This window comes from Furipterus horrens, unplaced genomic scaffold (assembly GCF_987537825.1).
Source record: "Furipterus horrens unplaced genomic scaffold, mFurHor1.1.pri manual_scaffold_21, whole genome shotgun sequence".
NCBI lineage: Eukaryota > Metazoa > Chordata > Mammalia > Chiroptera > Furipteridae > Furipterus > Furipterus horrens.
Window position 1 is genome coordinate 2,732,714 of NW_028327191.1, and position 13,212 is coordinate 2,745,925.

Sequence of the window (13,212 nt, forward strand, 5' to 3'; positions counted from 1 at the left end):
ATGATAGAACCCTCTGAAGACTCATTTGAGACGATGATGGAGTGTAAGAATCCATCATCAAAACAAATGGAGTCCTCCGAGGGCTCATCCGACACCACCAAGGAGACCGCAGGCTGCGGAGCACAGGAGGCGGCAGCGCTGCCCAGTGACCTCCTCCAAGACATGGAGGAGCCATCCAGTGGCCCACATAGGGAAATAAAGGATCCACCCAATGACCTACTCCAAGACCTGGAGGAGGCACGCGCCGTTTCACGTCAGGAAGCGGGGGATCCGATCGGTGAGGCACCTGGTGAGATGGAAGAAGCATCCGTCAACCCCTGGGGAGACCTGGAAGAGGAGGACGACGACACTGACCTGGCTGGATGGCAAGAGGAGGAGCGTCCTGAAGAGCAGGCTGAGGCCGCCACCGCGGAGTTCATGGCCATGTTGAGGTCCCTCATCTCTCTGTACTTCCGGATGCAAGACGTCCACGAGCAGCAAAAAATAGCAGAAGACATCTTGGTGAGAGGGCTCAGCATGGGCCAGCTGCCCACCCCGAGACGCTTCTCGGGCGACCGCAGAGAGTACCGCGAGTTCATCGTGCTCTGCCAACTGATCTTACAAAGCTACCCAAGAAGGCTCTACAGCGACCGCCGGCGCGTGGCGTACGTCGTCAGCCACCTGTCGGGCATGGCCCTCGAGTGGGCCAGAGGTCTAATGCAGGAAGACAGCCCGCTGATGGGCAACTTCCCGGCCTTCCTAGAGGCCATGTCAGATGTGTTCGAGTACCGGCAGGCAACGCGTGTGGCGGAAGACGCCATGCTGAACATCAGGCAAGGGGACCGTACCGCCGCCGACTACATCAGAGAGTTCCAAAGCCTGGTGCCCACCTTGGGCTGGCCAGACGAAGTGCTGCAGGCCCACCTGTGCCAAGGGCTCAACGAGGAGATCAGGCATTACCTGTTCCGGGTGCCCCAGCCAGACTCCCTGGACAGTCTGACTGTGCTCGTCCTGCAGATAGAAGAGAAGCTGGCCGAGAGGAGGGCCGTGCTCAGGCTGCCCCCAGACGCCCGCCCTCGGAACCTGACCTGGATCGACTCGCCCGCTCCGGAGAGGTGGGTGGTCAGCAGCTGGCTGCCCTGCGACGCCCACCCCCGCATCGACCGCAAGCACCTCTTCCTGCTGCTCCTGGTGAGGGCGAGCCCGTACCACAGCGTGGCGGTTCGGGCTCTGGTGGACTCGGGCGCGAGCTCCAACTTCATGGACGAGCAGTTCGCCCAAGAGCACTACGTCGAGCTGTACGAGAAGCCCCACCCGCAGGCCGCCCACGCCACGGACGGCTCCCTGGTCGGCAGCGAGCCCGTGTGGCTGCACACGGAGGCCCTGGTGTGCATCCATCAGAACCACCAGGAGCCCATCGAGTTCGACATCATCCCGTCGCCCAACTTCTCCGTGATCCTGGGCATCAACTGGCTGCGGCTGCACAGCCCCGAAGTCGACTGGGCCCGCGGCCGCTGCACCTTCCACTCTCCCTACTGCCTGAAGAACTGCTTCCGCCCGCCCCCGCCGTGCATCGCGCTAGAGAGACATGCCATTAGCCTGCTACCCGGACTGCCGCCCCAGTACTCCGACCTGGCCGACGTGTTTAACCCGAAGGAAGCAGCAGATGATGAGACTTCCGACCAGCCAAGCTCAGACGGATCCGATGATCTTTCTGAATCAGAGCCCTCTGAGCTTCAGCAGGCTGGAGACAGTGATCACAGCGCGACCTCCTACGAGTGTCCCTCCTCGGCGCCCTGGGAGCCTGTGAGTGCCAGGATGCAAGAGATAGCCAGGCTGCGGGATGACTGCTGGGACCTGCGGGACATGCTGACCAACACACAGGACTACATACAGATAATTCCAGAACTATTCGACCAGTTACACGGAGCGACATGGTTCACAAAGCTGGAGCTGCGGGGGACCATTGTGGAGGAAAGCATGAAAATACACCAAACGGAAGACGTATGGAGAGCGGCGTTCGGCCTGGACCTCCAGGAGATGGACAGCTACCAGCCCTTTCTCGTCTGCCCAGACCCTCTGATCCCCCAGAGCGTGGTCCACTGCATCCTGAAGGACATGCTGGGCTACTCCGTGCTCTCCTACGGGCACGACGTCCTGGTCTACTCAATGAGCCAGGAGGAGCACCTGCACCACGTCCGCCAGGTCCTGGTCCGCTTCCGGCACCACAACATCTACTGCTCCCTGGACAGGAGCCAGTTCCACCGGCACACTGCCGAGTTCCTGGGCTTCGTCCTGACCCCCAAAGGGGTGCGCCTGAACAAGAGCATCGTGACCACCATCACGGGGTACCCCACCCCTGGCTCTAAGAAGTCCCTGCGGCACCTGATCGAGTTCATCTTCCCCTACCGCCACTTCGTGGAGCGCTTCGCCATCATCACAGAGCCGCTGGTGCGGCAGCTGCTGACCGCCACGCGCTTCTCCTGGGGCGACGAGGAGCAGGAGGCCTTCGAGTGCCTGAAGCGGGCTTTCCGCAAGGCCCCGCTGCTGCACCACCCCAAGCCCCAGAACCCGTTCTACTTGGCCACAAGCGCCACGCAGACGGCTCTGCAAGCCTCCCTCGTCCAAGTGGACGACCAGACCGGCAAGAGAGTCTCCTGCGGCTTCTACTCCCGCAGCATCTCTCCTATCGAGGTCGACTACTCTGCACTGGAAATGAAGATCCTTCCAATCCGGGCTGCCTTCATGGTGTGGTGTCGCTACCTGGAGAACACCGAGGAGCCCATCATGATCCTTCTTAACACGGAGGATCTCGCCTCTCTGAATAATGACAGGCTCACCGTACTTCTCCCGGGGCACTGGGTCTTCTTCTTCTCCCACTTCAACTTTGACGTCATGGAGCGGCCCGAACAAGAGGGCGGCCGGCCTCTGCCGCCCGTGAGGAACCCCGGCCGCAGGCCTCTCCAGGCCCGCACCGCCGCCGGGCCCCGCGCGCTGCGCAGCGCGGGAGGATCCCCCAGGGATCCGCCCCAAGAATCCGGGGGAGAAGAGGAGACCGAAGACGCCCCTCCCCAGGAGGAGCCGAGCGGGCAGACCGCCCACCAACAGCTCCTGACTCAGGTGCCCGTGGACCAGATCCTCAGCAGCCTCCTGGCCCACCTCAGCCTGGCCCAGATCAGGGCGGTCATTCTGCACTTCTTCCGGGGCCTGCTCTTCTGGAAGAACACCGTGGCCATAGCGGCCCTGCTGGTGGCCATGAGGGTGACGCAGCGCCTTCCGCTGCTGCCCGCACCCACCCTGGCTGTGGCACGGCGCCCGGCAGGGCGCTCCCTGCGCCTCATCCTAGACCCGTCTCTCCTCACAAACCGCGGCATCGCCGCAGCCATCGGCCAGCTGCTGACCCAGACGCCCCCTCTCCGGGGCCCTGACGCCGTCCCGGCCGAGGAGCGGGCCGGGCAGAGGGCCCTGCTGCCCCGGGCCTCGCGGGCCCTGCGCCCCCCGCCTGCGTTCTGGGTGCTGCTGTGTGATCGCTTTGGCGTCCGAGTGGACCCCGGAGAAGAAGGGCCCCAACCCCTCCGGCTCGGGAGCCACCCCCTGGAGCTGCACGTCGCCGGCGGCGATGTCGTCTTGCGAGAAGCCCTGCAAGACGACCTGCAACGTTACCGTCAGCCTGGCCTGCATGACGGCCTGCAAGACGCCTCGCAGGACGCGCAGGGGGGCGACGTGCAGGGCGCGCCGGGGGGCGACGTGCAGGGCGCGCAGGGGGACGATGTGGAGGACGACGTCCAGGACACGCAGGGGGGCGACATCCAGGACGCGCAGGGAGGCGACGTCCAGGACGCGCAGGGGGGCGACGTGGAGGACGATGTCCAGGACGCGCAGGGGGGCGACATCCAGGACGCGCAGGGAGGCGACGTCCAGGACGCGCAGGGGGGCGACGTGGAGGACGATGTCCAGGACGCGCAGGGGGGCGACATCCAGGACGCGCAGGGGGGCGACGTCCAGGACGCGCAGGGGGGCGACACGCCCGGGTACCAGGCACAGGGAGACAGAGCGCCAGGGGACGACGCGCCAGGGGACCAGGTGCAGGACGCCCCGGGCGCTGACCCCAGCCCCGCCCTCCCGGGCCCACAGGGGGCCTCTGGGGGGATCCTCGGCTTCCTGCACAGCCACCTGCAGGCCGCCCGAGAGCAGCCGGGCCGCGCCCAGCAGGACCCAGCGGCCAGGAGCCTGGCCCACTTTCTGGCCCTGATCTGCGCCGAGGCCCCGGTCCCGGCCCGGGGCAGGCAGCCCCGGGAGAGGGCCCGCCTGGAGGAGCTCCCTGAGGATGACGAGGCCCCAGACCGTCACTGAGCGCCCCCCGCCGGCGACAACAAGCCCTGCGCTCCCGGCCCCAGACACGCCACAGAGTCTCCTCCCAGCCTCCCCAGGCCTCGCACACGCACGCCGCGCCTCCTGACCCAAGGGGAACCCGCCCGAGGAGGGCTACGGCTCCCTGAACTCATCAACCAGCAGCATCGTCAGTGCCAACAGACTCTCCGGTCACCAGAGACCCCTAGCCAGCTCAGGGCTGCATGTCCCGTCCTAATCCTCCAGGTCCCAGGCCCACGGCGGGGACTGAGCAATGACAGGAGCAAGCAGGGAGGAGCAGGGAATGAGCCCACGACCCCAGGCCAGGTGAGAAGTCAGGCACAGCAGACTCAGCCAAGCAAGCAGATGCCGGAGACCCGCCCCCCCCGAGTGGCGGGTGGCCACCTTGCGCCACCCTGCGACACTGACCTCGGGTGCTCCACTGACTTCTTCTACCTCCAGCACCGGCGCTCCTGCTCCCCTGGGCCGCCCCCACCCCCACCCGCACGATGGTTCTTCTTCTCTTCACGTGTGCCGTGATGCCTCCCCCACCACCCCCTGCAAAGCCAGCCACCCCCACGGTCTGGCCCGACCCGCGCCCCACTGACTGCCTGACCCTGACTCTGCCTCTTACCTGGACCGTGGGCTCCGCGGGGTGGCCCGACCTACCCGAACTTACCGGACTCGCGTCCTCCCGTGGCCCTGTGACTCCCCCCCGGGACCCGGAGGGCTCCCTCCCCTCTCCCAGCACAGGTGGCACAGGAGCCACCAAGAGAGACTGAGCACGTCCCAGACCCCTGGCGCGCTGTGCCAAGTCGCTGAGAATGTTCCTGCCAGACCCGCTTTCCGCCATGCGGAGGAGGCCCTTCCCCACACCTGCTCCCTCGCCTCCCCCCACCCCCTCAAATAAAGCGGAATAAAAGATTATCTGACTTTGTGGTTTGTTTTGAAGGCAGTGAGTGGGGGTCAAGCAGAGTGGGGGGAGGAAAGGGTCCTGAGATTGGGGGACTGAGGTCCCCCTTAAAACAGGCCCTGCCGGCGCCCGGCACACACTCTAAGTGGGTTGGGGAGACACTCGGAGCTGCCTCTTCCTGAGGGTCCGGAGGAGGGACCCCCAGAATCCCAAGTCTGACCTCTTGCCTGGGCCTTCCTCCCCCACGAGAAATGAGGGGCGGTCAGGCTGTGCTCAGTCTCCCAACCCAGGGTCGAGAACCAAGGAGCACCAGGCTTCACATTCTGCCCCCCCACCCCCCACCCAGTGGAGAAGGCCCAGCTGACACTGGGCTAAAAGTAGTAGGACAGTCTTCTGAGGGTGCACTGCCCTGAGAAGGGGGGGGTCCCAAGAGAGCAAGGTCAGCAGAGGGGGTGGCACTGGCTCACTCAGGGCTCACTCGTGCCAACGCCCCGCACACGCTGTCCCAGGATCTGCTGGCCTCGGAGTCCATCACCCTCCCAGCAACAGCCTAGGACCCAGAAGAGGACCCCTGCCCCCACCAGCACAGGGACCACTCCTGGCATGACCCTGAGCTTCAGCTGGAACTTCAGCACAGGAAGTCTGCTTGTGACAGCTGCCCCACGAGATCACCAGGCTGACCCCAGGTTCAAAGGTCAGGGGCCTGACTTCCCATCCCCCTCCCAAGCCTGCCCCTCCCCCCACCACCCTAAGGAAAGCCCTGTCCTGGCCTCCACTGAGCCCAGACTCCTGCACCTGCCCCACTCCACGCTGCCTCTTGCCCTGTGCCTTCCTCCCTTGTCCCGCACCCACCCATCCCTCTGTCTGAGGCATCTACCCCTGCTGGCAGCACCAAGAGATCATGGTCAGGACCTCCCAGTTCAGAGCCAGGGGCTCAGCTCTATCTCCGGCCTGCCGTCCCCACTCCGCCCGCTCCCAGCCTCGGTTTCCTCACCCGTCACAAAGGGGTGGCTGGGCGCAGCCAGCACGGGAGTCCCTGTCCTCTAGCACTGCCCATGCGTGGGCTTCCAGTGCCCCTTCATTCAGGGTACACTTGGGGAAGCCAAGGCCCAGAGAGGGCCAGAGGTGGCGACTGGATGGCGGCCGAGGAGGACTCAGAAACAGCTCCAGGACCGGGTCCTTCCTGGTGGCCTCTGTCCTCTCACCCTGGGCCACCCCGCCCTCCCGCACCCCCCCCCGCACACCTACGCTCACAGGCCTTGGGACCACCACAACAAACAGCTGCCATCACAACAGCCCCAAGAGCTAAGGGCACCAGGTCGGTCTGTCTGTCCTTACCCTGACGGCAACCCCAAGAGGCCACGGGCAGGTCCCGTGGGTCCAGGCCAGGGGCTGAGCTGCAACAAGCCCAGCATTCCCCTTAGTGACCCCAACACCAGCTGGTGGGTCACCCTGGCTAGTGGCTGTCAGCTTTCAGCCTGTTTTCTCATCATCAAATGGGAGACATGGCAAGAGGGAAGGGGAGTTTCAGGGGCAACAAGACACAATCTCCAAGGGCCCTTGGTTCCTAATGATCCCATCTGTTCCCACGTGACACTCTTTTGGACTCCTGACTCTCTTGGTGCGGCATCCCCTGGGTCAGAGCCTGGGGTCACGGTGGGAAGGCCACTCACAGCACTGGTCCCTTGTTCGGGCCGCCCTTGGTGACGGCAAGAGCTGGGCTCCCCTGGGGCAAACCTTCAGGCTCGCCTGGTAGGGGCTGCCCTGGGCACCTGGAGATGGATGGATGACCCCGGCCAGCGCTAGTGTGGGGGCAACGGGACAACCCCTCGGCCAAGGCCAAGTGGAGAATTTGTCACCAGCAACCCTGTCCTTCAGCAGGGAGTCCAAACACCCACTAGGGTGCCCACATTTTCCATGGTGACATGCGCACGCCTGTGGACACATGCACATACACGCAGGGAGACCCGTGGGGTTGCCAGCACGAGAGTCGTTACTGCCTCCGACCCCTGCTGCCCAGTCGAGCCATGGGGGGCTTTATCCCCATTCTCAGAGGAGAGAGGCAGCCCCCAGGCAGAGGGGGCCTGCTGACAAGGCAAAGACTGTGAGGGATAAGGCCCCAGCTTCTAGAAAAAGTTAAAATAAAACCATACAAACCTTTTTTCTCCTGAAACAAAAAACAAAAAAGAAAGAAAAGACAATCAGTATTAAATGACATTCTGGCTTATGACATAATGGCCACCACAAAAGAAAAAGTAAAGACTGCAGACAATGTCTGGTTACTCTGGACAGCGGGTGCCCAGCACACAGGCATGTGGCCACGCCAGGCCACACCAGACCACACCAGGCCACGCCGGAATAGACCATGTCCCACCTCCCCACCCCGCAGACCCTTGGCATTCACCAAGCTCTGGCACCATTCAAGGGACCAGGAGGACCCCTGAGTTCCACCCCAGGGGAGGCTGTCCACCACTCTCCCACCTTTACCCATCCATGGACACCTCCAGGCCTGGGCCTGATTCCGGAACATTCTACAGCATGCCCCCCTCCCCCCGAGGAAGCTGATGGTACTCACCACTCAGATCCGAATTTGCCCATGGCTCCAGCCACAGGCCCCCACACGAGAGGGGTGACAAGAGCTGTGGGAGCTTGAAGCCCCCTCCCACCCCCCGGGGGAGCCCTGGCCTGCTCCCCACGGGAGGAAGAAGAAAGCAACCGACAGAGCCCATGTCCCACCCCCACGGCCGCCACCCAGGACCCCGCTGCAGGCGACAAGCATCACCGAGTCGGGATCTTGGACCCGAACATCAGCCCTCACCCTGACCCAACAGGGTCTTCCAGAACAAAGGATTTGTTTCTAAAATGCCTTCCACCTAAGATTTCGCACCCCCACCCAGTCAGTCAGCCTAACCCACGCCCCCGCAGGTGGTCAGTTTAGTTCAGCAAGTAGCAGCAGCTGTAGAAGCGAAAGGACGGTGGGGTGGGGCCAACCTTAGGGGGTGGGGCAACATCAGGGGCGGGGCCAACCTCAGGGGGCGGGGCCACTTGTCCAGTAGGGGCAGGACTTTCCACCAAGTAGTCCCCAAAGTGAGGCCCTGGGCCTCCCCCAGCAGGCGCCCAGGGAGCTTGTGGAGCATGCAGACTGGGCCCTGGCCCCGCCCCTCAGACCGGGGACACCTGGAGCCCAGGGGGGGGGCGGGGGGGGTCTAGAGAGCCACGTGTCCCATCTGTCACATGCTGTCCACTCCTCGAGCCCTTGTTTATAGCAAAGGGTGTCCCTGAGCAAGATGCAGGCCTGTCCTCGGCCGACATCACTCCAGGATGGGACACCCATTCCCTCGTCACACACACCTTGCTCCAGCCCACTCAGCCAACGAATGCACACACCACATACTCCCACCGCCGCCTGGTGACCCCACCTTTGTTTGAGCGGCTTCCACCTCCTGACCCCGTGGAGAAGGAAAGGCGTGAAGTTTGTGGGGTGCCGAGAGAGGGGGAGTAAGGAGGAGGCAGGGAGGGGGCGCGCAGGGGTGGGGGATGGGCAGGAAAGTGGGAGGCGCCATGGGCCCTCCTCTGCCTGCCTCCCGTGCATGTGCCTGGGCTGGCTGCATGGCTGGTTAGTGCGTTAATGATGTCACTAGCACAGGGGCTTACACGGGTCACCTCCCACCATGTACTGAGTTAGTGAGGGACACAAAAGACACTGGCGATGGCCCAGGGGAACACTGCTCTAGCGCCCTTGGGTACCCAGCCTGGGGAAGGCTGAACAAGAGCAAAAACAGGGAACCTGGTGACAGCCCTCGCTGAGGGACGGGGAGAAGCTGGGAATGTCTCCAGGCCGGGTCAAGGCGAGAGGAAGCAGCCGCCTGTGAGGGCCCTCAGCCTCCTGGTCATGAGAAAGTCCTGGGTAGAGGCTAAGGACCCTCAAGGAGACCCTCCTCCTGCAGCAGTGAAGGGTCGGCCTGCTCTGTCTGCACCCCGCGCCCCAGTCCTGGGAACCGCGGGCAGTCACCCCAACACCTGCCCCCCTGTCCAGAGCACTCTACAGAAGCACAGCACAGCCCCGTCAGCGGGAGAAGCCCCCGGACAGGTCCTGACCCACGTCTGGCCTGCCTGCTCCTGGCCTCCAAGTCAGAGGGTGGCTCTGGGCCCAGCCCTGGGGACTGTCCCACTGGGAGCATAGCTTTGCCCTCTGATGATGGGGTCTCAGAGATGGTCCCACCCCAGGCACCCCCTCCAGGACCTTGGGGTGCTGCAGAGAGAGAGAGAAGAGCATGCTGGGAAGAGGCTGGCGGGCAGCACAAGCCTGAGGCCACGCCCCGTGACAGCCAGCAGGGCAGAGGAGGGTCCGGGGCTGCGCTGGTTGAAGGGGATGAAGAAAGGCATCATCTAGGCGCTGGGTAACTGGGCATCAACTCCTGGATGAAGCCGTTCTCACCCCCCACTTACTGACTGTGGCCGCGACCCTCCTCCAGGAAGCGCAGTGCAAGCGCCGTGATGGCAGGTAGGACACCTGCTGCTAATGTTAGAGCGGCAACAGCAAGGGACAGCCAGCCCAGGGCCACGGCCCACTCCTTGGAACACACGGGTGGGGAAGGGGCTCTAGGAGACACACGAGTGGGAGAAGTCAGTGGGACACACAGGGAGGGGCTCAGTTACACCGGGGTGGGGGAAGAGCTCTGTAAGAGGCATGGTGTGGGGGAGGGGAGAGGTGCAGCACCTGCGTGGGGAGGGGCTCAGTGTGACAGACGGGAGGGGAGGGGGCTCCATATGACACAAGTGGGCGAGGGTCTCAGTAAGACACGGGCTAAGGACTAAGGACGACACATGAGTGGAGAAGCCAGTGTGACACACGGGTGGGGAAAGGAATCTGTGACACATGAAGGGGGGAGGGGCTCAGTGTGACACACAAGTGGGGGAAGAGCTAAGTATGACATGATTAAGGGATGGGCTCACTGTGACACAGTGTGACTGGGGCTCAGTGACACATGAACACAGGAGGGGTTCAGTGTGACAAATGAGTGAGAGATGGGGCTCAGTGTGACACACTAATGTGACTGGGGTTCATTGTTCACCCATGAGCAGGGGAGGGGCTCAGTGTGACCCATCAAGTGTGAAGTGGTTCAGTGTGACACATGAATAAGGGTGGGGTTCAGTGTGACATGCAGGGAAGGGGTTCAATGTGAGATATCAGTGTGACAGGGGTCAGTGTGACACATGAAAGTGGAAGGGGCTCCATATGACACATGAGTAAGGGAGGGGCTCAGTGTGACCCATCAGTGTGACATAAGCCTAGTGTGACACAATGTTAGGGAGGGATTCAGTGTAACAATGCACATGGGAGGGCTCAGTTTGACGATGAGTAAGGGAGGGGCTCAATGTGACACACGTGTGACACAATCTCAGTGTGAATCATGAGTAAGGGTGGGGCTTAGTGTGACACACCAGTGTGACAGTTCAGTGTGACACATGAATATGCAGGGGGCTCCATGTGATACATGAGTAAGGGAGGGGCTCCATGTGACATAAGTGTGACACAATGCGGTGTGACTCATGAATATGGGAAGGGTCCCATGTGACACATATGTGTGGCACAAACTCAGGATGACACATGAGTAAGAGTGAGGCTCAGTGTGACCCACAAATAAGGGATGGGCTCGCTGTGACACATTAGTGTGACCGGGGCTCAGTGATACATGAGTAAGGGTGGGGGTCAGTGTGACTCACGGTGTGACAGGTTCAGTGTGACACACGAGTAAGGGTGGGGGTCAGTGTGACACATGAGCAGGGGAAAGGTTCAGTGACACATGAATAAGGCAGGGACTCAGTGTGACACAAATAAGGGAGAGGCTCAGTGCGACTCATAGTGTGACAGGAGTCAGTGACCCATGAACACAGGAGGGGTTCGGTGTGACAAATGAGGGATGGGGCTCAGTGTGATGCCTCAATGTGACAGTGGTTCAGTGTGACACATGAATAAGGCAGGGGCTCAGTGTACACATGAAGGGGGGAGGGGCTCAGTGTGACCCATGAGTAAGAGAGGGACTCAATGTGACACATAAGTGTGACACAATGCAGTGTGACTCATGAATGTGGGAGGGGTCCCATGTGACACATGTGTGTGGCACAAACTCAGTGTGACTCATGAGTAAGAGAGGGGCGTAGTGTGACACACCAGTGTGACAGGAGTTCAGTGTGACACATGAATATGCCAGGGGCTCCATGTGACACATCAGTGTGACATAAGCTTAGTGTGACACAATGTTAGGGGAGGGATTCAGTGTAACAATGCACATGGGAGGGCTCAGTGTGATGATGAGTAAGGGAGGGGCTCAATGTGACACATGTGACACAAATGCAGTGTGACTCATGAGTCAGAGTGGGGCTTAGTGTGACACACCAGTGTAACAGGAGAGTTCAGTGTGATGTATCAGTATGACAGGTTCAGTGTGACACATGAATATGCAGGGGGCTCCATGTGATACATGAGTAAGGGAAGGGCTCAGTGACACATATGTGTGACACACACAGTGTGACTCATGAATGTGGGAGGGGTCCCATGTGACACGTTTGTGTGGCACAAACTCAGGATGACACATGAGTAAGAGTGGGGCTCAGCCTGACACATCAGTGGGACGGGTTCAGTGAGACAACTAGTAAGGGAGGGGCTCACTGTGACACATGAGTGTGACGGCGGTTGAATAGGGATGGATTCAGTGTGACACGTGAGTAAGGGTGGCACTCAGTGTGACTCATCAGTGTGACAGAGGTCCACTGTGACACATGAGCAGGGGAGGGGCTCACTGTGACACATCAAGTGTGAAGTAATTCAGTGTGACACATGAGTAAGGCGGGGGATCAGTGTGACCAACAAATAAGGGAGGGGCTCACTGTGACACATCAAGTGTGACAGGCTCAGTGTGACACAGGAGTAAGGGAGGGGTTCAGTGTGACATAATTTGACAGGGGTTCAGTGTGACACATCAGTAAGTTTGAGGCTGAGTGTGACAATTACATATGGGAGGGGATCAGTGTGACACGTCAGTGTGACAGGTCTAGCGTGACACATGGGTAAGGAAGGGTCTTAGTGTAACAAACTGGTAATGGAGGGGCTCAGTGTGACACCTGAGTAGGGGAGGGGCTTAGTGACACATGAGCAGGGGAGGTTCTCAATGACACATCTGTGGCACACATGAGTGCCTCAGTAATATGATGGGAGCCCAGTGTGAAACATAAGCAGAAGAGGTGCCTATGTGAGCAGATGAGTGCGGCCCATGAGTGACAGACGCTCAGTGTGCACGTGAGCTGGGAAGAGTCTCAGTGGACACAGGGCAGGAAGTGTGGCTCAGGAAGACGTAAGACTGGAGGAGGAGCTCAGTGTGACACCTCAGTGTGACACATCAGTGTGACGGGGGCTCAGCGGGACACCTGAGCAGGGGAGGGGCCCGTGTGACACATGAATGTGACAGCAGCTAAATGTGACACAGGTGTCGGAGGGCAGCTCTGTGTGACACGTGTGTAATGGAGGTCAGTGTGACACATGAAGGAGGGGACCCGTGTGACACATCAGTAGAGAGCCCGTGAGTAGGGGAGGGGTTCAGTGTGACACATTAATCTGACTGGTTCTCAGTGTGACCCATGGGTGTGGAGGAGCTCAGTGGGACATATGAGAGAAGGAGGGGCTCAGTGTGACACATGAGTGTAACAGGGGCTCAAAGTGACACAGGATTGGTACCCTGACATGTGGTTGTGATGGAACTCAGTGGGACACATGAGTAGGGGACAGGCTCTGTGTGACACGTGAGAGGAGGAGGGGTCAGAGTGTCAGGTGAATGGAGGAGGAACTCATGGTGACCCAGAGTGGAGTAAGGGCTCAGTGTGACCTCAGTGGAGGAGGGGTTTAGTTGACACCGGAACCTATGCATCGTTTTTACCCTCAGGAACATCCCGGAACTGCAGCCCCTCCCACA

At 61.1% G+C, this 13,212-nt stretch overlaps 1 protein-coding gene across 1 annotated transcript; it reads left to right on the top strand.

The window, feature by feature from the left end:
* Window positions 1–4,335, top strand: RTL1 (retrotransposon Gag like 1). The gene has a single exon (XM_090265633.1). The coding sequence runs from the start codon at window positions 1–3 to the stop codon at window positions 4,330–4,332; it is 4,332 nt and encodes a 1,443-aa protein (XP_090121759.1). The 3' UTR covers window positions 4,333–4,335.
* Window positions 4,336–13,212: the final 8,877 nt, after the last annotated feature.

What these genes read in the sequence shown, in the direction of transcription:
- RTL1 (XM_090265633.1), top strand. Translation starts at nt 1, where the DNA reads ATGATAGAACCCTCTGAAGACTCATTTGAGACGATGATGGAGTGTAAG.